At 40.3% G+C, this 25124-nt stretch overlaps 1 protein-coding gene across 1 annotated transcript in view; it reads right to left on the reverse strand.

Moving 5' to 3' along the window:
* LOC140187890 (E3 ubiquitin-protein ligase Itchy-like) overlaps positions 1 to 25124 on the reverse strand; it is a 127827-nt gene that overhangs the window by 72222 nt on the left and 30481 nt on the right. Inside the window, exons 2-5 of the mRNA XM_072243720.1 lie at positions 8472 to 8548; positions 6897 to 6983; positions 5359 to 5500; positions 2587 to 2711 (exon numbers count right to left, since the gene is read on the reverse strand). Coding sequence (XP_072099821.1) covers positions 2587 to 2711; positions 5359 to 5500; positions 6897 to 6963 — 334 coding nt within the window. The 5' untranslated portion in view covers positions 6964 to 6983; positions 8472 to 8548. The remainder of the gene's footprint in view (positions 1 to 2586; positions 2712 to 5358; positions 5501 to 6896; positions 6984 to 8471; positions 8549 to 25124) is intronic.

The following is a 25124-nucleotide window of genomic DNA, read 5'->3' on the forward strand; positions in this document are numbered from 1 at the left end:
AAAATATGGTCTCTTTTTAAGGCAGTCACTACAATACAATTATTGAAAAAGAAGAAAATACTGTTAGAAATCCTACATGTAATCAATACCATTTCCTTCAAATTAACTTTCAAACAATTACTCATTTATCTTGAAAGTCATATGTCAGATTTGACCCATAAAGCCATACCACATTACAGGTGAATGGGATTCCGCCTGTTTTTGTTATCATGGGCAAACTCAACTTGCCAGCTGCATGGTCAACAATGAATATTCCCAATCTAACAGCATGGTCTGGATTTCAATAAAAATGATCTATAGTTTAAGACCATTAATATTCGGGTGTTGGGGTGAAGATATGTCTCTACCAAAGGAGGTGCAAGGTGCTCCTTCCCTCCATTAGTCTGCAGGTCACCCTTGGGCAAGGTGTAGCACTGCTTAGCACCCCTTCCCCCAGGTAGTTGGGAGCAGCTGGCAGATGGTCTTATGAGCAGCTGCTGTACATCACAAGTCCTGGTTATGCCACCACTGACCCCAGGTAGATAATCTCTGAACAGTATTAATAATGGCTGTCTTGTAAAGACACTACCCAGAAGAAGGCAATTGTAAGACACTTCTGTCAAAAAATTTGCCAAGAACAATCATGGTCATGGATAGAGCAACAGCATGAAAGGAGTCCTCCCCAAGGCAAAGATCCCTCGCTCAGTAAACAGATTAAGGATAGATGCTGAAAAATATCGGAAGAATCCCAATCACCAATACCGTGGTGTGGCTGTGTGAGTCACATTTGACATACAGTTTGACTTTTAAACTGAATCAGTAATAATTTGAAAGTTCATTTCTCTTTTTAAAATGGAGTACTTAGAACAAAATGTCCTTCTTTAATATGATCCATTAACATTAATTCTCAGATTAAATGTCCCACAATACATTCAGCAAATCTGCAGCTGCTGTCAAAATAAAACAAGCAAAAATTAAAAGAAAAATGTACACAAAATAAAGTTATAGAGAAATACAGAAATATTTCAAAGCTATAAACACTTTTAATCTCAGGGTTCAAAGGATAGTGGTGAAGGGCCATTAAATCCAAAATAAATGGTGCGTGGTTTGGCACTGAGCCAGACTCAAAAGCAGCCTAAAATTTACTCATTGAGTTGTGATAAGATCAACACTGAGTCAAACAGATAAAACACAGATAAAATAAGGTGGATTTCTATAGTATCTTTAAAACAGTGAAACCAAACTGTATTGAAGGGTTATCCTTGATGGACTGACAAACATTTACTTCTGAAGTTCTATTACAAAAACAGATTATTTGGGCATGATTGTTATTTGAAGAAGTTTATGTGATGGCTGTCATGTTTCCCTCAAGACAACTTCAAAATAATTTCACAGGCTGAGAAGTACTTGGAGATACCCTGAAAGGGATGTGAAAGAACCATAAAAATACACATTAAAAAAGCTTTAAATGAGAATTATTGCACAAAATTTAATAAGGCTATATGAGGCAAAATTAGGTCATGTAACTGAAAGTTTGCTTGAGACTACAAGGAGAGAGGCAGCGGTTTAGGGAAGGAATTCCAAAGTTTGGGCCCTAGGCAGCTGAATTGTCAGCACTGGATGGAAATGCTAAAGCTGGGCTCAGAGTCCCTGGGTGGGGGAAGACAACTAATGCTCTTCACACAAATCCTGTTCTGCAGCTATATGGGATTGGTTTGGCTACATTGTTTCTATGGGCAGGCTGGTAGCTTCAGAGAGTTACTAGAAATACTGGAAATACATATCAGTTTGCTATTACCTGTGCCTCCAGGAAGGAAGCAAGAAAGAAACTCAAGTTTAACAACCGAACTTGAGTAGATTACGGTCATGCAAGCAGTCTTACACCTTTAAAAATTTAAACCTTCTTTAGAATTTGAGTTGGTTTACTACCAAGTACAAAAATCGCAGGAACTGTTGGATGAAAGTGAACCATGTAAAAGAAAGCACGAAAATAGCTAAAGGTGGGGCAAGAACAAACTGTGCATCATAATTAGATACATTTTGGAACGAACAAGAAAAACTTTGCTCTTACAAGACAAGCTTTGAAAGATACACTAGTTGCATGAAGTGTCCAGTTCCAAAAAAAGGCTAGATCCAAAAAAGATAATTATCCACTCAAAAGGCTCATGATAATCCTTTTTTACTAGCTTTTGAGCATCTTGGATTACATCCAAGATGTTATACAAATATAATTTGCTGGTAATATAGATTTCAATGCAAGAAATGCCAACTTTTCAGCTCACCGTTTTTCCTTTTGACAAATGAATGTTTCAACTGATGAACTAAAATTCACCTAGATTCCATTGTGGAGTTGACTGCAGAGAATAAAATAGTGAAATGTGTACCACAGTAAGGACTGATTCCTTCATTTCTTTCCTTATCCAGTGTCCCATCGTCATATCACAGCTGGACTGACCCTTCAGTATGCTTTTGCATTGCTTTTGGCTGGACAAGGAGCAGCCGCCTGTGCCATGTTTATCACTTATCTCATGAAATGACAACGAGAAACAAAGAGTTACTCTTGACAGATGGTGATGGCAGGTCTGCCAAGTAACAGGACAAACTCACATTTCATATTATTAGATTTTAATGTCTCACAGACATCCAGAGTGGCGCATCCCAGCAAGACATCCGATTTCAGCGTCTGATGGCTCCATACTCGAAAATGGATCATGCTGAATGGTGTTACAATCCTGTGTAAATGAAAAATAATGAACAAGTTTAAAAATAAAACCCTCGCATGAAATGAACTCCAGCAGGAAACTAATATTCCAGAGGATATGGGAACTGGCGAAAGCAAAAACAATTGGCGGTAAGAAGAAATCCCACTTTAAAAAAATAACGTAGCCTTCACTTGCACTTGACAGAGTATCAAACCATATTGATGGGAAAGATGCTTGATTTGAAGTACACCCTCTGCTGATCTCAGCATATGGTGACAAAGCTCATTTGAGAGCAAATCCAGGAGGTATATGATATGAAGCAGCTAGAACACCCTTATTCCTGAATTCAACTATGCAATAGCCATTGCATTGGATTAGTACTCTCTCAGCATCAAAGATGACCTGCCTCCACGTCAGTTTTGTGGGATCGAGGTCAATATGGGAATGTCAAACTCTTCCAAAGGCGGAAGGATTGGCGATGCGGCAATAATGACCCAATATCTCAGCATGACGTTTCCATTAGTTGACCATTTGCAGACAAATTAGCACCAGAAATGAAAAAGGGCTGGACAGTGGATTCCATTTAATTGGGCTATCAATTAATCAGAACAGCCTCTTATTTGGGACAACTCTTAAGGAACAAAAACTAAGTAAGAAAATAGCTGGGATCCCTTTTGTTTATTTGTGACACTGTGATGCTTAATTGGGAAAGCAGACCATTACCGCTCAGTTTCTAACTAGGGTCAGACACGTGCATTTGTGTTCAAAAAGAAGTGACTTTTATCACTGATAGATGGTGAGAAACAAGCAGAAAGCCAATTCTGAAATGCTTTACTCACTGCAGTTTTAAACATTCAGGTGTGAAGATGCCAGAAACTGCCAGGAGTGAAAATAAAACAATTTCATTACTTCAAGTTAGCAGCTACGACGAATTTCTCCATCGATAACTATTTGGAACTAATACAGTTTTACAGCACTGTAGTAGTATTGATAGTGCTCTAATTTGTTCTGCATTTCATTTAAATATATGATTTGTTACCAATTAAAAGGTAGTTTGTCTTTTTATACCTTTTTAACTATTTGCATAAAACTTCAACTAATTGGGCAGCTGCTTAATTGGGCCAAAATGTACAGGTCTCAATGTGCCCAATTAACTGGAATACACCGTATTAGAAACTGAGTTCATTTTCTAGCAACCTTCAAAGAAGATAACTGCTTGTCTGGGTTACTTGGAACACAAATTTACATCATGCGGAAAATTGATGTTTCTTCAATTTAGAAGGATTTTGTTTTGTTAGGGATGTAAGACCTTAGTTGGACCCCACTTGGAATACTATGTTCAGTTCTGGTCACCTCATTACAGAAAAGATGTGGATACTATAGGGAGAGTGCAGAGGAGATTTACGAGGATGTTGCCTGGATTGAGGAGCATGCCTTAAGAGAATAGGTTGAGTGAACTCTGCCTTTTCTCCTTGGAGCAGTGGAGGATGAGAGGTGACCTGATAGAGGTATATAAGATGATGTGGGGCATTGATTGTGTGGATAGTCAGAGGCTTTTTCTCATGGCTGAAATGGCTAACACAAGAGGGTACAGTTTTAAGGTGCTTGGAAGTAGGTACAAAGGGGATGTCAGAGGCAGATTTTTCCACAGAGAGTGGTGGGTATGTGGAATGCACTGCTGGTGATGGTGGTAGATGCGGATACAATAGGGTCTTTTATAAGACTCTTAGATAGGGACATGGAACTTAAAGAATAGAGGGCTATGCAGTAGGGAAATTATAGGCAGCTTCTAGAGTAGGTTACACGGTCAGTACAATACTGGGGGCTGAAGGGTGTAATGTGCTGTAAATTTTTCTGTTTCTATAGAACTGGATTCTGGCCATAAATACCAACTCTCTTCCAATTCTAGAATACAATATCAAAAAGTTTTAGCAACCTTAACAAATGAATCACGTCATGCCAATGGGGTAAGGCTGGGTTGGTAATGGAAGGAGGAAGGAGGCATGGTCAAACAGCTTATCCAAACTCAGAATGTATGCTTTATATCCTAGCATGTAAAACTTTTTGGGATGGCACAGCAGTGTAGCAGTTGGCATAACGTTAATGCAGTGCCTGTGACCCAGGCTCAATTCCAATGCTGCCGCAAGGAGTTAATACATTCTCTGAGTGAACATGTAGGCTTCCTCCCATTTTCCAAAGACATATAGCTTAGTAGGTTCATTGGTCACATGAGTATACTTGGGTGACGTGGGCTCTTGGGCCAGAAGGGCCTGTTACTGTGCTATACCTCTAAATTGAGGGTTCCCAACCTGGGTTGGCTGGTGGTATAGTGGCATCAGAACTGGACTTTGAGGCAGATGGTCCAGAGTTTGAATCTGGCCAGGTCCCAACCTGGGCAACAGCAGAAGAAAGACCTGGTAAAATACTTCCGTATCTTGCCACGAAAACCCCGTGGACAATTGCACTATCCATCGGGTCACCATTAGTTGACGATGACTCAACGGCACTCAGCAACCTTTTTTATGTCACAGACCAATACCATTAAGAGGTCCATGTTCTAAATAAATGAACAAATACTTCAATATATTGCCCTTCTGTTCAACACAGGGATAAAACATTACATTAATCACAATACCATCTAACATTAAAAGTAACGGCATAAAAAAATCCAACATACACTGTGACATGCTGTTTCCATTTTGGGTTGTGTGTGTTGGTAAGCTTCTCAGTTTTCTTTGACTGGCCGTCAACAGCCACTTCTACGTAGGGACTGGGCCCAAACCAGTTCTTCTTATTTTCTTTGAGCTTTGCGCAAATGACTACAACAACAAATGGAGAAATTGTCCTAAACAAGAAGTGGAATGACTCAACCATAAAGCAAAGCCAGCACAAATGTGACAATTGCATGTTTTGATGCAATTTATGAAATCGTGGATCACAGTATTGCCAACACACATAGAATCTTTCACATAGCAAATATTCAATGACCCGAACAATGCAGACGAAGTGGCCCAGCCCAGATTTTTCATGATAGTCAGCACTAACAAAAAGAAAACCACGTTAAGACAATAAGCATATGGAAGTGATTACAAGGTGGTGATGGTGTCAAGATGGGGACACCACAGACAACCAGAATTCACATTGAGGGTGAAGATGTCACTTTTAATGACAGAAGTATCCTATACCATGCTCTGTTATCTTTTCTCTCCCCTCCAATTTTTGATGTAGATGTTTTTGCCGAAGCGAACAGAATGATCAGATGGTTATGCATGGGTCTCTCCAAAGTCACAATCCTGTTGAAAAAGCTGTTAGTAACAATTGAAGAATTCTCAGATAATTTATCTAGAGGAATAAATTGTGCATGGTGTTCAGAGACTGCAGATGCTGGAATCTGGAGCAACAATCTGCTTGCTGAGTGTATGCTTCTGGTATTCTGCTGCTATAGCCCATCCACTTCAAGGTTTGACGTGTTGTACATTCAGAGGTCATCTTCTCCGCACCACTGTTGCAATGTGTTGTTATTTGAGTTACTATCACCTTCCTGTTAGCTTGAACTGGTCTGGCCATTTTCCTCTGACCACCTCAATAACAAAGTGTTTTTGGCCACCGAACTGCCGGTCACTAGATTCTTTTCCTGTTTTACACACCACTGTCTATAAACTCTTAGAGACTGTTGTGCACAAAGATCCCAGGAGATCAGTTTCTAAGATACTCAAACACCCCGCCTGGAACCAACATTGATTCCATTGTCAAAGTCACTTAGAATTTTTCCCCCATTCAGGTGTTTGCTCTGAAAAACAACTGAACCTCTTGACCATGTTGCTGCCACATGATTGACTAGTTACACATTTACATTAACAAGTATGTGTACCTAATAAAATAGTCACTGAGTATAAATAACAATGCAATATTTTAAGATTGCTCGAAAGTTGTAACACAACTGTGAAAAAAGGGATACTGTGTCCACTGTATAAACATGCAACCTAACATATGGCAAAGGCACCTACTGAAAATTTTCAGAAACTTCAACCAGGATTGGTAGAGGAGAGAAAAATCAGACCCATACAGATCACTACTAGCTGGACTACAGTGACAATGATACAGGTTACCTGGTCACAGCTGATGCAAACTTGTGAAAAAGGAGGAAAAAATAAATCAAATATGAAAACCGGCAGATCCATAACAGTGAATAAATTATTCCTCCTCCGGACCCACCTTTTATCCCAAGTTGCGATTTTGTTGTGTGGTTGCTTGCTGAAGAACTTGTACCATTTGTGGCCATGGTTCAGACTATGTGTGAACCTATACAAGAAAATCAGTTAAATTAAAAGCACCATTTCAATAAAGTGTACAATTATTTCATTAGCATAGATTAAGCCCATTTAATATAATTAACATCACTATGCGCTGAAGGCACTTTGGGAACTGCACAGAGCGACGCAAGAACATAAAACAAACTAAGTATCTGGGCAATGATGCAAATTGCTATCTTCAGCTACAGGGTGCAGGAACGCAGGGACAAAATAATCAACTAGACTATCACAGAACTTAGAATTTAAAACTATCAGCAGATTTACATTGGCCAGCATCACTGATCGCAACCCAGGAAGTGGTAAACTATATAGTTCGTAAGGACAGAAATCAGGTCAGCAATTTTAAATTAAAACGTAGCCAGATATGATCATTAATCAGCTTTCCTGCTTTCCATTTCTAGTCCAGTTCAACACGTGCAGTCACTGCTCTTTATTCATCTACTATGAAGAGTCCATCCAGCACTGCAATTCACACGCAGCGATGCACAAGTCCAATTTACATTTCCTTTAAACTGAACATAATCTCATCAGCTAGATCAAGTAGATCTACAAGTTCAGGATTACAGTCATTTAACTGTATTCAAGTATACTGCCCAATGAAACAGAGTTCCTCTGGACCAAAGTGAAAAACAGTACATACAACTCTCACACTACACAAAGTAATATTACCATGAACAAATAATAAGGTGCATTTATGACACAAGTTAAAAAGTAAACAGTATAACGCCACTGGCGCTTCATATGTAATGAGACCTAGGTGGTGGCAGGAAGTTAAGTAGTCTCATGACCTGGGGGAAGAAGCCCTTAGCCTAATGCTATGGTACCCTTTGCTATCTCCTGTGGGGCTAATTTGGCCATCCACATATAACAGCAGTGTGAAACAATTCAATAATACATCTCAGGACATAAGTTTAATAAGCTAATTTCCTGCATTTCTGCCAATACCAGATTACAAAAAAAAACTAGAACTATGCTACCACAGAAAACAGGATATTTTATTTAGAAACACAACATGGTAACAGGCCTTCCAGCCTAACAAGCCTATGCCACCCAATTACACTAATTAAGCTACTAACCCACGTCTTTAGAATGTGGAGGCGGACAACTGTGAAGGCCAATTCATTGAGTATATTAAAAGCAGAGGTTGATAGGTTTTTGGTTAGTCAGGGCATAGAAGGTTACTGGGGGAAGGCAGGGAAATAGGGCTGAGAGGGTAATAAATCCATTATAGAACGGTGGAGCAGGTTCGATTGGTTCAGTGGTCTAATTCTGCTTCTATGTCTTATGTGGGAGGAAACTGGAACACCCAGAGGAAACCGAGGTGATTGTGGAGAGAATGTATAAATTCTTTACTGGCACTGTAATAGTGTTATGCTAACTGCTAAGCTACTGTGCGATCCTAATAAAGATATGTCATCTTTAGTCTTCAGAAATAATCTTCTTAAACATTGAATCCAAATAGTTACATTATACTCACCAATGCTTTAGTCTCTCCAGGACATTCTCTCTTAGAACTGATCTTGAGAGGAAATAGCACTGTCTTCTTTATTCACCCTATAAAGACATGAGTTATCAGCAAAGGTAACAAAGTTATATTCTAATGAAAAGGTTCAACTAGGGAAAAATAAAATGAAGAAACTAAATCAAAGCTTCTTTATGCTCGTCAGTCAATCAATCGTACATAGATAATGGATATCGCTTAACCAATGTTCCTCGAGGACCAAGGTGCAAAACACAGTACATACATGACATACAGAACATAAAATATTAACATAAATAACATTAACAGATTAAAAATTATGTGGATGTACAAGTTGACAAACTGTATAGATGATATATAGTTAAGTATACACTGTATTACCACTACTGGCACTGTCAAAAATAATGTGTATTGGGTGGTATCAAGGTGTTCAGAAGACTCACAGCCTGGGGGAAGAAGCTGTTACCCTGCCGGAGGCTACGTCCACACTAGGCGTTTTTCAAAATATCTCTGTCCTCATTAAAACGGATATTTGGGCGAATCTACTCCTACTGGGCATGAGCAGACACATCTACAGAAAACAAGCGAAGAGGAAACGATGTAATATTTATGTTTCTGCGGCGGTGTTGTGCTACTTCCATTGGCCAAAAACTAGAGTACCAACAACAACAGCGAAAGAAAGTTTTCAACAATGTCTTCGAGGAATAAAGAAAACCTCCACTGGAAAAAGCAGACTGGACTTCTTCGTTTAGACAGACAATGAAGTCGAGCTGTTTCTGCAAGTTACAAACGACTACAAAGTCAGCAAAGCAGTGGAGAACATGGAGAGGTTTGACTCCAAACAAGCTATTAACGTAGACAATAAAGTAAACAACACACGCATGAAGCCGTCCTCTGCCCAAGATCAACAAGAGAGTGGAATCCTCTGCCGCCAGACCTGCGCAGTATTTCTGACATTAATATTTTTAAAGATAGACTCAATGAAATCAATTTAGGGGATCTAGTCAAAAAAGCTCACTTTACAATTTAACTCTCACGCCGTTCACACTGACTGTGTGTTATAACAGCCGTCCGGCAGTGCTTGCACAGTACCAAGCAGAAGCAGAAAAAGCATTGTTGTGGTGTTGTCATGACAGTGTTTCTAAATATCTCTGTTTACCTCATCCACACTACAACGTGCAACAATCGTTTTCAAACTTACACACTCTGGAGAGTGTTTTAGAAAAGCTCCGTTTTTGGGGGATGAAAATGTTATTTCAATGTGGATGGAGGGTCAAAACGAAGAGAAAAAGCTTTGTTTTCAAAATTATCCGGCATAGTGTGGACGTAGCCCCAGTCTTTGATCTTATACTGTGGTAGCTTCTGCCTGCATGTAACTGACTGACAGGCCAGGGTAGCAAATTTCAGACCGTAGCCCACTTTGATCAGAATGCTCCATAATCCCAAAGTAAGCAAAGTTCTCAGCCGCATCCATTTCAGTTCCTGCATGTTTGCCCTAAGTCCCTTTTCTATCACCCCAGACAAGGCTAGAGATCTCCTTACTCTTGCCTTCCATCCCTGTATTCATGTCATCCTCCATAATGTCTACCTGAATCTCTTTAACACAATATCATCACCACACACATCATTCTCTCCTCTTTTATATTTGGGGGGGGGGGGGCGGGGGTGGAACAGCTCTCCCCGGTCCATTCTTCCATTTCCACCCACATTCACTCTACTTCTCACAGAATAAGGAGGGACTCTTATTGAAACTATTGAATACTGAAAGGCCTAGATAGTGTGAGAGGATGTTAACTATAGTGGAGGAGTCACAGATCCTTGTTTTCAAAAAAATAGATGAGGAGGAAATTATTCAGCCAGAGGATGGCGAAATCTGTGGAATTCTTTGCCACAGATGGTTGTGGAGGCCAAGTCATTGGGTATATTTAAAGCAGAGGATGATAGGTTCCTGATTAATAAGGGTGTCAAAGGTTATGGGGAGAAGGCAGGAGACTGGGGTTGAAAGGGATAATAAATCAGTTATGATGGAATGGCCGAGCAGACTCAATGGGCCAAATAGCTTAATTCTGCTTCTATGTCTTATGGTCTAATTATGGTCTTGTTACAGTGGACTAGATGGGAAAAGGGGCCAATTTCTGTGCTGTATTTTTCTATGCCATTATGACTCCAATCAAGGACTGATGCCCAATTAAAATGTAAATGAAGCACACCTGGCAGGGAAAGGTTGAAAAGTTAAGAGATATCAAGTGAGTAAGTGTATTATTCACGACTGATTGGTTTGAACTGAGTACATTTCTCTACTCAATGTCAAAATCTGCTTTCATTTCAATCCGAAACCTTCTGACATAAATGACACTCTGAAAGTTGAGTTTAAATAGCCATTGAAATTAGATGAAGGGACAGAGTATATAGGCTTAACTAACATTTGGAGATCAATAGAGAGAAGGATGGTTTATGGTCTGTGAAGATTTCTGTTGAGATGTAGAGAAAATACAAGCAAGGAGATTGGTAACAACTTAAATCAAAGTCTTGAAACTCCAGCACCGATTATTCTGAACCAGAAATTGTTTAGAAAAGCCATCAATGGCAAATAAGATTCTGTGAAAAGACTGGAACCATAGCAAGAGAAGGAACAATACCCAATGTAACAGCTTCACATCTAGCGAAAGACCTTAGGAGCAACTGTAGAAAGGAGTCTGAGTGCCAGATTGAGAGAAAGCTGGATACAAGTCTGAGGTTGATCACCTTGTGTCTTCACAGAGTGGTATATTGTGTAATCTCTTTGAGCTTATACTTTGTCTTTACAATTATGTGTCTGAATAAAGCTAAGTTTATATACCTTTCTCAAGTTGTCAGTGGCATGTCTATGTGTGAATTCTGCATAAGCTACATTGCATATCTGAAGATGAAATACAGAAGATAGTTTGCAATTTTAACCCAAATCCCAGCTATTGGGAGATGTGCATCAAATATGAAAGATCAAGATTCAGACCTCTGAAGTGCTTTTATAAACTAATTTTACATCATAATACCTCCTCCGTTTTAGATACCGAATCTAATGCTTAAATACAGCTCCAAATGATAATTCATGAATGTTTCGTTATGCTTTAAAGCACTGACGTATCTACAGTGATGAATTAAAAATGCAGGAATGTGGAAATTTGGATTTATCATGATGATTTACAATACCTGTGCAACAAAAATCTTCAGTGGCTTCTGTACCCACCGCATCACCACTATGAAATCATTTTCTGTCAGTCACCTTAAGTACAGCCATTCCTGTACCTAGTGTCACTTTAAGTGCACTAACAATCAATGCATACAAGCTATGCTATGTATTTATATATATTGTGTTCTTTATCTTATTGCTTTTTTTGTGATACATTGGATTTTGTTCTCCTTTACTCCTGTGTACTGGAAATGACATTAAACAGTCTTGAATTTTGAAGAGATCATTGAAAAATGCTGCACCTGTAATCAGTTAGGAGTTACTGTACCCATAAAAATCCACATTTTTTCTCTTGAGAGCAAAGGCATATTCACTGATTGTTTTTGATTCAATCATTGACCCATTCCACCTTTCAAAATCACACTGATAAGCCTCGTCATAAATTGGGGGACTCGCTTCATCAAGCACCTCCGCACCATCTGCCACAAGTGTGACTTCCCAGTGGCCAAACGTTTTAACTCTGATTTCTGTTCCAAGATGTTGGTCCATGGTGTTGTGCCAAGATGAGACTACACTCTGGTAGGTACCCTCCAAACTGATGGCATGAATATTAATTTCTCCTTCCAGTAAACAAATCCTGCCCCCCCCCCCCCCATACCACACACTCTGATCTTTTACTCCTTCACCTGCCTATTTCTTCCCCCTGGGACCCCTCCTCCTTCCCTTTCTCCTACGATCCACTCTCCTCTCCTATCAAATTCCTTCTCCTCCAGCCCTTGACCTATCCCACTAACCTGGCTTCGCCTTTCACCTTCCAGATAGCCTCATTCTCCAGCCCCCCCGCTTCCCCCACCACCCAACCCCACCTTTTTGTTCTGGCATCTTCTCCCTTCCTTCCCAGTCCTGAAGAAGTGTCTCAGCCCAAATGGTCAACTGTTTATTCTTTTCCATAAATGCTGCCTGACCTGCTGAGTTCCTCTAGCATTTGTGGGTGCTCCTTCAAAATCACATCATATCACCACTGGTATTTTACCAAATATCATCACCTTGATCAAAATGAGTAATCTGTTGAATTTGGAAAGTAAGACAATTTTCCAAAGTCTAAAGTTCCAACTGGATATAAGCTCTTTATCTTGCACTGAAGGTTCACTACAGCAGAATGTGTCTTGCATTAGATACAACTAACAGAATGGAGTCTATTTAGTAAAATTAATGATCTAGACAGCTCAAAGCAATCATTTTCTTACAGCTTAAGTATCAACTTGGTGTTTTCCCTTCAGGGCTTAGAATAAGAACAAAATTTTATTTGAATTTACTGGAAAATACTATTATGTAATATGTAGGTGTATTGCACAACATTGTGTATAGGTTAGGCCCTTTATTACTAAACATACATTAATTTTTCCAAAGGCTTTTGAATGCAAAGTAATTAGCATCCTTTAAATCCTCCACAATTCAACGTAGCGTAGCAAATCTGTATTATTAAAACTATTCATAAAATTATCACAATTATCTACATCTAATAAATTGCTTCCAGGTTCTTGCGTTTATCAAAAGGTGGCAGGATAGCATAGTGGTCAGCACAATATTTTACAGTACCAGTGACCCAGGTTCAGTTCCCTCTGTAATGTTAAGAAGTTAGCATCTCGTAGGCCTCTTGCGACCCTGGCTATTTTGTAAGGGTCACAGCAGCTAAGACTCTGGAAAAAAAAGCATAGAAGCACAGAACAACAGGAATTCTGCAGACGCTGAAATCTTTCAAATCCCTTACTCACTCTTCCTTCAGTTAGTCCTGACGAAGGGTCTCGGCCTGAAACGTCGACTGCACCTCTTCCTACATATGCTGCCTGGCCTGCTGCATTCACCAGCAACTTTGATGTGTGTTGATAGAAGCACAGATGTTTTTTCATAAGATAAGCTGAGCAGGTGACATCATCCTTGGTATGTGACGTGTACTTAATTTCAGTTCTTGCTTAGAGTAACTTGTATCATTGCTTAATTAATTGCTGTAAGAGACATACTCTACTTTATACTCACTATAGCACCTGCAAGATAAGCATGAAAGGGAATGGCTGTTTCAAGGATAGGAGTCTTTGAATAAGCCTGTGCCTGTCTGTATCCAGGCACAGTGGCAATTGAAACTGTGACACGAACAATTTATGGCCGATAAAGTTAACAATACTCATCTGTACAGAAACTAAGGGAGTGAACCCACACGTATCTCTGTACGTGACTGCATATGTATAAAAAGAGCTGTATTTGCTTCAGAAGCGGGAGACCTCCAGAGCAGTCTAAGAGATTGCTTATGGAGGGTTCTCTCTGGTAACTTGCTAATAAAGAGTTAAAGTTACATTCACCGTAATACATGGTGTCTTTGCATCCGGTGGATCGAAAGAAGTTTACAACACCTCCGCTGCCTGTAAGGGGTTTGTACATTCTCCCCATGACTACATGGGTTTCCTCTGGGTGCTCTGGTTTCCTCCCACATTCCAAAGACATACCAGTTGATAGGTTAATTGGTCATTGTAAATTATCCTGTGATTAGGCTAGGATTAAACCATGGCTCGAGGGGCCAGTAGGGCCTATCCATGCTGTATCCCAATCAATCAATAAATAAAAACACACATTACAAAACAGGTACGTGCCTTGGTACATGGCCAATATGCCCCATCCTCTTCTGTGTGCTAGCTCCCACAGCCCTCAATTCCCTAATCATTTAAAACTTTGTCAAATTACCCCAGAGGTCTTGCCTCGAAGTTCAGACAGACCTCAGCTTTAAAAGAATGCTCCCTAGCTCCGATAGTCCATTACCGAACAATCTGAAAATGCCTATTATTTTGCATCTAGCTGACCATCTAAAACCTTGATGGTCACCATATAGCTCTGGTGAAGGATAAGGCAGATGGACACATGCAAACTTGCACTTTTTAAAAGGCACATGGATTATACCTATTGGCATTGGTTTATTATTGTCACATGTACCAAGATACAGTGAAAGGCTTGTCTTGCATGCTGTTCATGCAGAATAAATCATTCCACAGTGCATTGAGGTAGAGTAAGGTAAAACAACAATGCAGAATAGAGTGTAAAAGCTACAGAGAAAGTGCAAACAATTAAGTGCAAGATCACAACAAAGCAAACTGTGAGGCCAAGAATCCACATTACTGTACAAGAGGTCTGTTCAAAAGTTTGATAACAGTAGGATAGAAGTTTTCCTTGAGCCTGATTGTACTTGCTTTCAGCCTATGATTCCTCAGGTAGGTTTGTCCACATGCTGGACCTCATCACTTTGTTCCCTATCCACATACCAGGGGCCCCTCTTTCTGTATCCAGTTCTATTGGATATGTTTCCTTGAAGTGACTTGGCTCAGTTTCCCATGCTCCTTCTGAGATCTTATTTTCTGTATTTCCTTTAAACTTAAGGCTGCCTGTAAAGTTTATCATTCTATGGTGCATTCATATGACATCCAATACCTGGTACTAAAATCATGAGCTGGAATAAAAAGTTTGCTATATGCCCCCTCATTGGAGATCACATAGAAACCATAGAAACCACAGCACAGAAGCAGGCCTTTTGGCCCTTCTTGGCTGTGCGAACCATTTTCTGCCTAGTCCCACTGACCTACACACGGACCATATCCCTCCATACACCTCCCATCCATGTATCTGTCCAATTTATTCTTAAATGTTAAAAAAGAACCCGCATTTACCACCTCGTCTGGCAGCTCATTCCATACTCCCACCACTCTCTGTGTGAAGAAGCCCCCCCCAATGTTCCCTTTAAACTTTTCCCCCCTCACCCTAAACCCATGTCCTCTGGTTTTTTTCTCCCCTTGCCTCAGTGGAAAAAGCCTGCTTGCATTCACTCTATCTATACCCATCATAATTTTATATACCTCTATCAAATCTCCCTTCATTCTTCTACGCTCCAGGGAATAAAGTCCCAACCTATTCAACCTTTCTCTGTAACTGAGTTTCTCAAGTCCCGGCAACATCTTTCAAACCTTCTCTGCACTCTTTCAACCTTATTTATATCCTTCCTGTAATTTGGTGACCAAAACTGAACACAATACTCCAGATTTGGCCTCACCAATGTCTTATACAACCTCATCATAACATTCCAGCTCTTATACTCAATACTTTAATAAAGGCCAATGTACCAAAAGCTCTCTTTACAACCCTATCCACCTGTGACGCCACTTTTGGGGAATTCTGTATCTCTATTCCCAGATCCCTCTGTTCCACTGCACTCTCAGTGCCTTACCATTAACCCTGTATGTTCTACGTTGGTTTGTCCTTCCAACGTGCAATACCTCACACTTGTCAGTATTAAACTCCATTTGCCATTTTTTAGCCCATTTTTCCAGCTGGTCCAAGTCCCTCTGCAGGCTCTGAAGACCTTCCTCACTGTCTACTACACCTCCAATCTTTGTATCATCAGCAAACTTGCTGATCCAATTTACCACATTATCATCCAGATCATTGATATAGATGACAAATAACAATGGACCCAGCACTGATCCCTGTGGCACACCACTAGTCACAGGCCTCCACTCAGAGAAGCAATTCTCTACCACCACTCTCTGGCTTCTTCCATTGAGCCAATGTCTAATCCAATTTACCACCTCTCCATGTATACCTACGACTGAATTTTCCTAACTAACCTCCTATGCGGGACCTTGTCAAAGGCCTTACTGAAGTCCATGTAGACAATATCCACTGCCTTCCCTTCATCCACTTTCCTGGTAACCTCCTCGAAAAACTCCAATAGATTGGTCAAACATGACCTACCACGCACAAAGCCACGTTGAGTCTCCCTAATAAGTCCCAGTCTATCCAAATGCTTGTATATTCTGTCTCTTAGTACTCCCTCCAATAACTTACCCACTACCGACGTTAAACTTACTGGCCTATAATTTCCTGGATTACTTTTCGATCCTTTTTTAAACAATGGAACAACATGAGCCACTCTCCAATCCTCCGGCACCTCACCTGTAGACAGCGACATTTTAAATATTTCTGCCAGGGCCCCTGCAATTTCAACACTAGTCTCCTTCAAGGTCCGAGGGAACACCCTGTCAGGTCCCGGGGATTTATCCACTTTAATTTTCCTCAAGACAGCAAGGACCTCCTCCTTTTCGATCTGTACAGTTTCCATGATCTCACTACTTGTTTCCCTTAATTCCATAGACTTCATGCCAGTTTCCTTAGTAAACACAGACGCAGAAAACCTATTTAAGATCTCCCCCATTTCCTTTGGTTCCGCACATAGCCGACCACTCTGATCTTCAAGAGGACCAATTTTATCCCTTACAATCTTTTTGCTCTTAATATACCTGTAAAAGCTCTTTGGATTATCCTTCACTTTGACTGCCAAGGCAACCTCATGTCTTCTTTTAGCCCTCCTGATTTCTTTCTTAAGTATCTTTTTGCACTTCTTATACTCCTCAAGCACCTCATTTACTCCCTGCTTCCTATACACGTCATACAACTCCCTCTTCTTCTTTATCAGAGTTGCAATATCCCTTGAGAACCAAGGTTCCTTATTCCTATTCACCTTGCCTTTAATCCTGACAGGAACATACAAATTCTGCACTCTCAAAATTTCTGCTTTGAAGGCTTCCCACCAACTGATGACATCCATGCCAGAGAACAACTTGTCCCAATCCACGCTTTTTAGATCCTTTCTCATTTCTTCAAATCTGGCCTTCTTCCAGTTAAGAACCTCAACCCTAGGACCAGATCTATCCTTGTCCATGATCAAGTTGAAACTAATGGTGTTATGATCACTGGAACCAAAGTGCTCCCCTACACAGACTTCTGTCACTTGTCCTAACTCGTTTCCTAACAGGAGATCCAATACTGCATCCCCTCTAGCTGGTCCCTCTATATATTGATTTAGAAAACTTTCCTGAACACATTTTACAAACTCTAAACCATCTAGACCCCTAACAGTATGGGAGACCCAATCAATATATGGAAAATTAAAATCCCCTACTACCACAACTTATGTTTCCTGCAGTTGCCTGCTATCTCTCTGCAGATTTGCACTTCCAATTCTCTGACGATTGGGTGGTCTGTAATACAATCCCACTAATGTGGCCATACCTTTCCTGTTTCTCAGCTCCACCCACAAGGACTCAGTAGACAAGCCCTCTAATCTGTCCTGCCTGAGCACTGCTGTAATATTTTTCCTAACAAGCAATGCCACTCCCCCACCTTTCATTCCTCTGCCTCGATCACATCTGAAACATCGGAACCCTGGAATATTAAGCTGCCAGTCCTGCCCCTCCTGTAGCCAAGTTTCACTAATTGCTACAACATCATAATTCCACGTGTCAATCTACGCCCTCAACTCATCCGCCTTCCCTGCAATACTCCTAGCATTGAAATATATACACCTCAGAAGATTTTTACCACCACTCACCACCTTTCTGTTAGTGGATTTGCTTGAACTTTTAACATCATTTATTTTCACCCCAGCCACACTGTCAGCTCTGGTACTGTGGTTCCCATCCTCCTGCAAATCTAGTTTAAAGCCCCCCCAATAGCATTAACAAACCTCCCTGAAAGGATATTGGTCCCCCTGTAGTTCAAGTGTAACCCGTCTCTCTTGTACAGGTCCCACCTGCCCCAGAAAAGGTCCCAATTATCCTGAAATCTGAAACTCTGCTCCCTACACCAGTTCCTCAGCCACTTGTTCATCCTCCAGAGCATCCTATTCCTACCCTCACTGGCATGTAGCATAGGTAGCAATCCTGAGATTACCACCCTCGAGGTCCTGCTTTGCCCTGTCATGCCCCCTCAAACAATATGTTATAGTTCGATTCGTGCTGGGGGTAACCCGCAAGTGTCACCACACTTCTGGCACCAACAAAGCATGTCCACAACTCACTAACCCTAATCCAAACCCGTACATCTTTCAGAAGTGGGAGGAAACAGAAGCACTTGAAGGAAACCTTGCAGTCACAGGGAAAATGTACAACGCAGAGGAAGTAAAACCCTGATCAGTAATTGCAGGCGTTTTAAAGTGACTGTGCTAACTGCTACACTACCATGCAGAAATCCTAGTGAAATTATTTTGGACTACTTCCTAACTCTCTTGTATAAAACTGTGCAGTAATTTATAAGAGTGGTCTTGGCAGTACAATTGTAACAATATTCCCTTATTTCTAAACAATGTATACAGATTGGGTATTAACATATATTTTTGCAATGAATGCCAATATGCGTTTTGTCTACCTAACCACTTGCTGCACTATACATAGTTTGCATACAGGAACACCTGGATCACTCACCTGCAGTCTTTCTCCACTTAACTGATGGTCTGGCTTTAGACCACTCCTAATGAAGTAGATGACTTCATACTTTCCTACAGTAAAGTCCATTTGCCACATCTTGCCACTCAGTCTATCTATATCCTGTTGCTGAATCTAAATATCCTCATTACAACATGCATGCTTGGCTACTTCTACATCATTAGCAAAACCTTAATAATTTACACTTTGTCTTCGCCTCCAGATCATTGATATAGATGGCACATATCTGAAAGCCTTGGGGTGCTCCACCAGTTACATTCTTGTAGTCCCTCAATACTTTGCTTGCAATGTGATTTTAGAAATTAGTCTTAAAATGACAAGCCTGCACCTATGTTTCCTCTTCCTCTCATTTAATTTTATTTACCTTTTCTACATATAGATTTCTCCAACATAAAAGAAAATAATTAGTTTTTTTTCCAGTCACTACAAAACACAAGGATGCAATTATGCTTGCTTGTTCCCTGAACCCACTGAACTAGGCACACAAGGAAGGCATACAAGACCTCAAACGACAGGAATTCTGCAGATTCTGCAAGTCCTGACGAAGGGTCTCGGCCTGAAACGTCGATTGCACCTCTTCCTAGAGATGCTGCCTGGCCTGCTGCGTTCACCAGCAACTTTGATGTGTGTTGCATACAAGACCTCTTCATTTCCATTCTAAAATGATACCCCTCTATTCTGATGCCCTGTTCACTGGTCATAGGCTCTTCCACCACAGGAAGCATCTAATCTATCAAGCCCTTTCAAAATTTGATGTTTCAATGAGATCAGCCCTAATTCCTCTGGTGATACAGGCCCAGGTCCATTAAACACTTTTCATATGACAACCCAAACCTTCTCCAGTTTCAGCACAATTTTTCTAAGATAAGGGGCCCAAACCTGTACTTCAAGTGAGGCCTCACCAGTGTTTATAAACTCTCCAAATTACATCCTTGCTTATATATTGTAGACCTCTTGAAATGAATGCTAACATTGCATTTGCCTTCCTCACCACAGATTCAACCTGCAAATTAACCTTTAAGGAATCCTGAACATGGGAGTTCCCATGTCCTTTTGCACCTCAGTTGTTTGGTATTTTCTGTCCATTTAGAAGTTAACACTTTCATTTCTTCTACCAAAATGCATGAACATACACTTCCCAGCACTGTATTCCATCTGCTGTTTTTTATTTCCCATTCTCTAAATCTATCTCAGTCCTTCTGTACCCTCTCTACTTAAAACTACCTGCCCCTCCTCATGTCTTCATATCATCTGCAAACTTTGTAACAAAGCCATCAATTCCATCATCCAAAATATTGGAATATAACATAAGAATCACCAGTCCGAACACAGGCCCCTGAGGAACACCACTAGTAACTGGCCACCAATCAGAGATGGCTCCCTTTATTCTCACTCTTTGCCTCCTACCATTCAGCCACTGTTTAATCCATGCTAGAGTCTCCCCTGTAATACCATGGGCTTATTAAGCAGCCTAGTATGTTGCACCTTGTCAAAGGCCTTCTGAAAATCCAAGTACAGTCGGCCCTCCTTATCCGCGAGGGATTGGTTCCAGAACAATTGTGCTGAAACTGGAGAAGGTTCAATGTATGTTTACCAAAAAATGTGGATGCTCAAGTCCCTTATTCAACCTGCCTAAATGCGATGGACATTAGGACCCGATGGCGGAGCTCTGAATCTGCAGTGTTTCTGTTCACAAAAATAGTCACAATCACGATTGAAAATAAAGTGGAAATAATAAAGCGATCGGAAAAAGGTGAAACGCCATCGGTCATTGGAAAAGCGTTAGGCTGCAGTCGGTCAACGATTGGAACAATTTTAAAGGATAAAGTGAGAAAGGCCCTGCCCTGATGAAAGCTACAATTATTACTAAGCAACACAGTGGTTTAATTATTGGGTTTTGTGTTTTTGACCCTCCACATCAACCCGGCACGGATGGAGAGCGTGCTTGGGAGCAGTCTGTCACTGGATCGAACTTGGGAACTTCTGTTCCTGAGCCCGGCGCTGAAACATACGTTTCTTAAGTGTTTTATATGCATAGAAAGGTAAAATATATACTAAGACAAATGTTTGACTAACTGACGCTAAATAATACCAGATGTACCTGTTCTGACTTACTTCGAGAACTTCCGTTTTTTTTCCAATCCCAATCCAGGATAACCTACGCACATCCTCCCATATACTTTAAATCATCTCTAGATTACTTATAATACACAATACAATTTAAATACTATGTAAAATAGTTGTTATACTGCATTGTTTAGGGAATAATGACAAGAAAAAAAAATTCTGTACATGCTTGAACAACAAGTGCTGGAAGAGCACTTCTGGGTTTTCTAGATTCGCGGTTGGTTGAATTTGCGCATGTGAATCTCGCAGATAAGGAGGGCCGACTGTACACAACATCTTTTTCTATCATTCAGGTTGCTTTTTCAGCAGGAGTTTCACTTGAGGAAACCAATTCTCCTTTGTCTATCCTTCTTTAAAGAATGCCAACAGATTTGTCAGGCAAGATTTTCCCTTGAGGAAACAATGCTGACCTTAGAAAAACAGTGCTATGGGTAACCCTAGGTAATTTCTAAGGTAAGGATATGTTCGGCACAGCTTTGTGGGCCGAAGGGCCTGTATTGCGCTGTAGGTTTTCTATGTTTCTAAAAGGTCTAGATTGAATAAAACTTCCTCAGAGTCCACTCTCTAGGCTAGCTATTCAATTCAGCCTGGTAGAAACAACATGGGTATATCCTTAGACTTAAAAAAAATCTATCACGCACGCCTCTGCAGCTGCCAGTAATTCTGCAGATCTCATGAAATAAAAGGTTGGACTGCATTCAAAGTTCAAGGATCTAAGTAACTTATTATTAAGGTACATTTATGTCGCTACGTACAACCCTATGAGTCGTAACTTTGTGGCCATGCTCAGCAAGTCCAAGAGCCATAATGGAAACAATGAAAGACCGCTCCCAACAGGACGGACAGCTAACCAATGTGCAAAAGTTAGAACAGTTCAGTGACGGGGCAAATGAGGTTGAGTGTAGTTATCCCCACTGGTTCAAGACAACTGTTCCAGAAACTTTTGGTGAGAGTCCCAAGGTTCCCACACCTTTTTCCTGATGGTACCTTGCTTTCATCTCTTGTAGGATGCCTGTGGCTGCATTAATCCTCTGCAGCCACATGGCTTCCAAAATAAGACCGTAAGACTTTGGAGCAGAATTAGGTCACTCAGCCCATTGAGTCTGTTCTGTCAGTCCATCATGGCTGATTTATTTTTTCCCCCCCTACACCCCATTCTCTTTCCTTCTCCCCAAAATCTTTGATATTATTTCAGAACCAATCAACTCCCACTTTTGATATACCCAATGACTTGGCCTCTACAGCCATCTCTGGCAATTAATTCCAAAGATTCACCATAGATTCTGGCTAAAGAAATTCCTCTTCTCTGTTCTTTTTAATTTAATTCTCTGGTCCTAGACTCCACCACTACTGGAAACATCCTCTTCACAACCACTCTTATCTAGGCCTTTCAATATTTGGTATGTTTCAATGAGCTCCCCCTTCCCCATCCTTCTAAACTCCAACAAGTAAATGCTGGAGTTTGAAATCAGCTCTTCATCTAATTTGGTTAAGGGACAAATGTTGATCAGAACATCACAAAGGCTCACTTGAATATTTCAAATGAAAGATGGCATCTCATGCTAAACTAAATTGTGTTTTCAAATTTCTGGGAAATAGCAACATATTGGGAAGATACATCAGTAGAAAAGTGCCATATTTCTTCATTTAACCCATTAGATTTGTAAACTGCACCCTGACAAAGCATTGAGATGGGTTTACAATTCACACCATAGTTGTCAAACTTCATTGTTGACTTCATACATGAGAAAATAGTCCAGTGCAGCAAACTTTCAAAGATTACCTGATTTCAAAACAAAAACTTGGCTGCTTGAAAATCCTACGCCGTGGAATGTGCAATGAAAGGTCAATAATGGCCTCACTATTCCATCCCTCTCCTCTCCCCAAGATTACACAGTTCCACAGGCACTGGTAACTCTGAATTAAAACCCAAAGTGGAATACAGTCATCCAATGTCTGAAATTTATCAAATCATTTTGCCCATAGCAACTAAATACCAACAATGGCATCCTTTTAGAACAGAGAAGAGGAGGAATTTCTTTAGCAGAGAGTGGTGAATATATGGAATTCGTTGCCACAGACCACTGTGAAGGCCAAGTCTTTGGTTATATTTAAAGCTGAAATCAATAGCTTCTTGATCAGAAAGAGTGCCAAAGGTTACAGGGAGAAGGCAAGAAAATGGGGTTGAGAGGGATAATAAGTCAGCCATGATGAAATGGCAGAGCAGACTTGATGGGCCAAACTCAATGCTCCTACGTCAAATGGTCTAAATTTGCCATCACATAATTTTTATCTACGGACTTTGTATACAATTAAATGGCGACATTAATCAACATTAATAACACCAATACTACAAGGAAAATAAAATCTGATCATCAGGGTTAACACCTAAAGGAACTTTCTGTGCACTCACTTAATGCCTTTATTTGATCACAAAAATAACAACTGCATTGCTAAGAATTTCAATGTGTGAACCTCTGCAAAATGATTGTCCCTATGCATTTTCAAATTCTTTTTCAAGATGAACCTTTCATTTTTCAAATTAGTAGCAATCTAAATATAGACAAAATACAAGGACCCTTTATATCCAACATAATTTCAGTCAAAATTAGAATATGAGTCTTATGCTACATGTGCAATACAGCAATTCTCATCATACCTAGTCACAGATGATTTTTATTTAAGATCACTAAGAAAATAAGGAAGCTTTTCCACAAAAGATTCTTGCTGGTGCTTTGACAACTGGTAAAATCATGAGCCTTTGAAGTGGCTTGTTCATGACTGCAGTCATACATCATTGATCATTCTGAGGAAGGAGCTGGACTGTAATTACTGCAATTGACAATATCAAGCCTAAACAGCTCCTGTTAGATGTGAAGAATCTGACTGTAGGTAGGCTGTGTAGAAGGTCAGAATTGAGGCACATTTCACCCACTGAATCCATGCCAGCTCTCTGTGGAAGAATCCACTTGGTCCCATATATCCATCTTTCCCTGCAACCTGTTATAACTTCCCCTCAAATATGTCCTTTGTAGACGCAATTAACCCTACTTCCACCCTACCTTTACAAGCATCAAGTTCCAGGCCATTACAAAGATTTAAAAAAATCTTCACACCTCACCATATTACACTCCTTTTCACCACCACTTTAAATCAAGCATTCCCAGCCTGGGGCCCACAGACACATTGGTTAAAGGTAGGGGCTCATGGCATAAAAACGTTTGGAACCTCTGGTTTAAATAATCCACGCCACAACAGTTCCCCCAACCCCTGTAACAATTAGCTAATGAAAACAGTTTTTATTTATCCTACTAAAACCAGAGCCTCTTCACCTGATTCACTTCTTTAATCCCTCTCCATTGATGCTACCTGACCTGCTGAGTTTCACCAGAATTTTGTATGTGTAACCCTGGATTTCCAAAATCTGCAGAATCTTTTTGTTTATGGTTTGCCTCTTCATCTGAGCAAGACAGGTTTTCCAAATGACATTTCTCAGGAAATCTGGTTAACCAAGATTCAAGATTGTTTAATATCATTTCCAGTACCCAAGTGTAAAGGAGATCAAAATAATTGTTACTTTAGATTCAATGCAGCAAAAAAACAGTAAGATAAAGAACACAATAATAAAAACACAATATAAATATACAAACTAGCTTATATACATTGATGGATTATTTATTTGTGAAGATAGAGCACAGAATAGGCCCTTCCAGCCCTTCGAGCCGTGCCGCTCAGCAACCCCAAATTTAATCCTAATCAAATCACAGGATAATTTACAATGACAAATTAATCTACCAACAGGTACATCTTTGGAATGCGAGAGGAAAATGGAACTCAGGGAGAAGACCCACACAGTCATGGGAAGAGTGTACAAACTCATTACAGACAGTGGTGGGAGTTGAACCCAGGTCATTGGTATTGTGCAGCATTGTGCTAGCCACTACGCTACAGTGTATGTATATCCATAAGGTGACTCGAGCAGAAATGATTAACCAAAATGTCTGATCAAAATACGGCGAACAAGATCAATTGCAT

This window comes from Mobula birostris, chromosome 2 (genome assembly GCF_030028105.1).
Source record: "Mobula birostris isolate sMobBir1 chromosome 2, sMobBir1.hap1, whole genome shotgun sequence".
In the NCBI taxonomy this organism is placed as follows: domain Eukaryota; kingdom Metazoa; phylum Chordata; class Chondrichthyes; order Myliobatiformes; family Myliobatidae; genus Mobula; species Mobula birostris.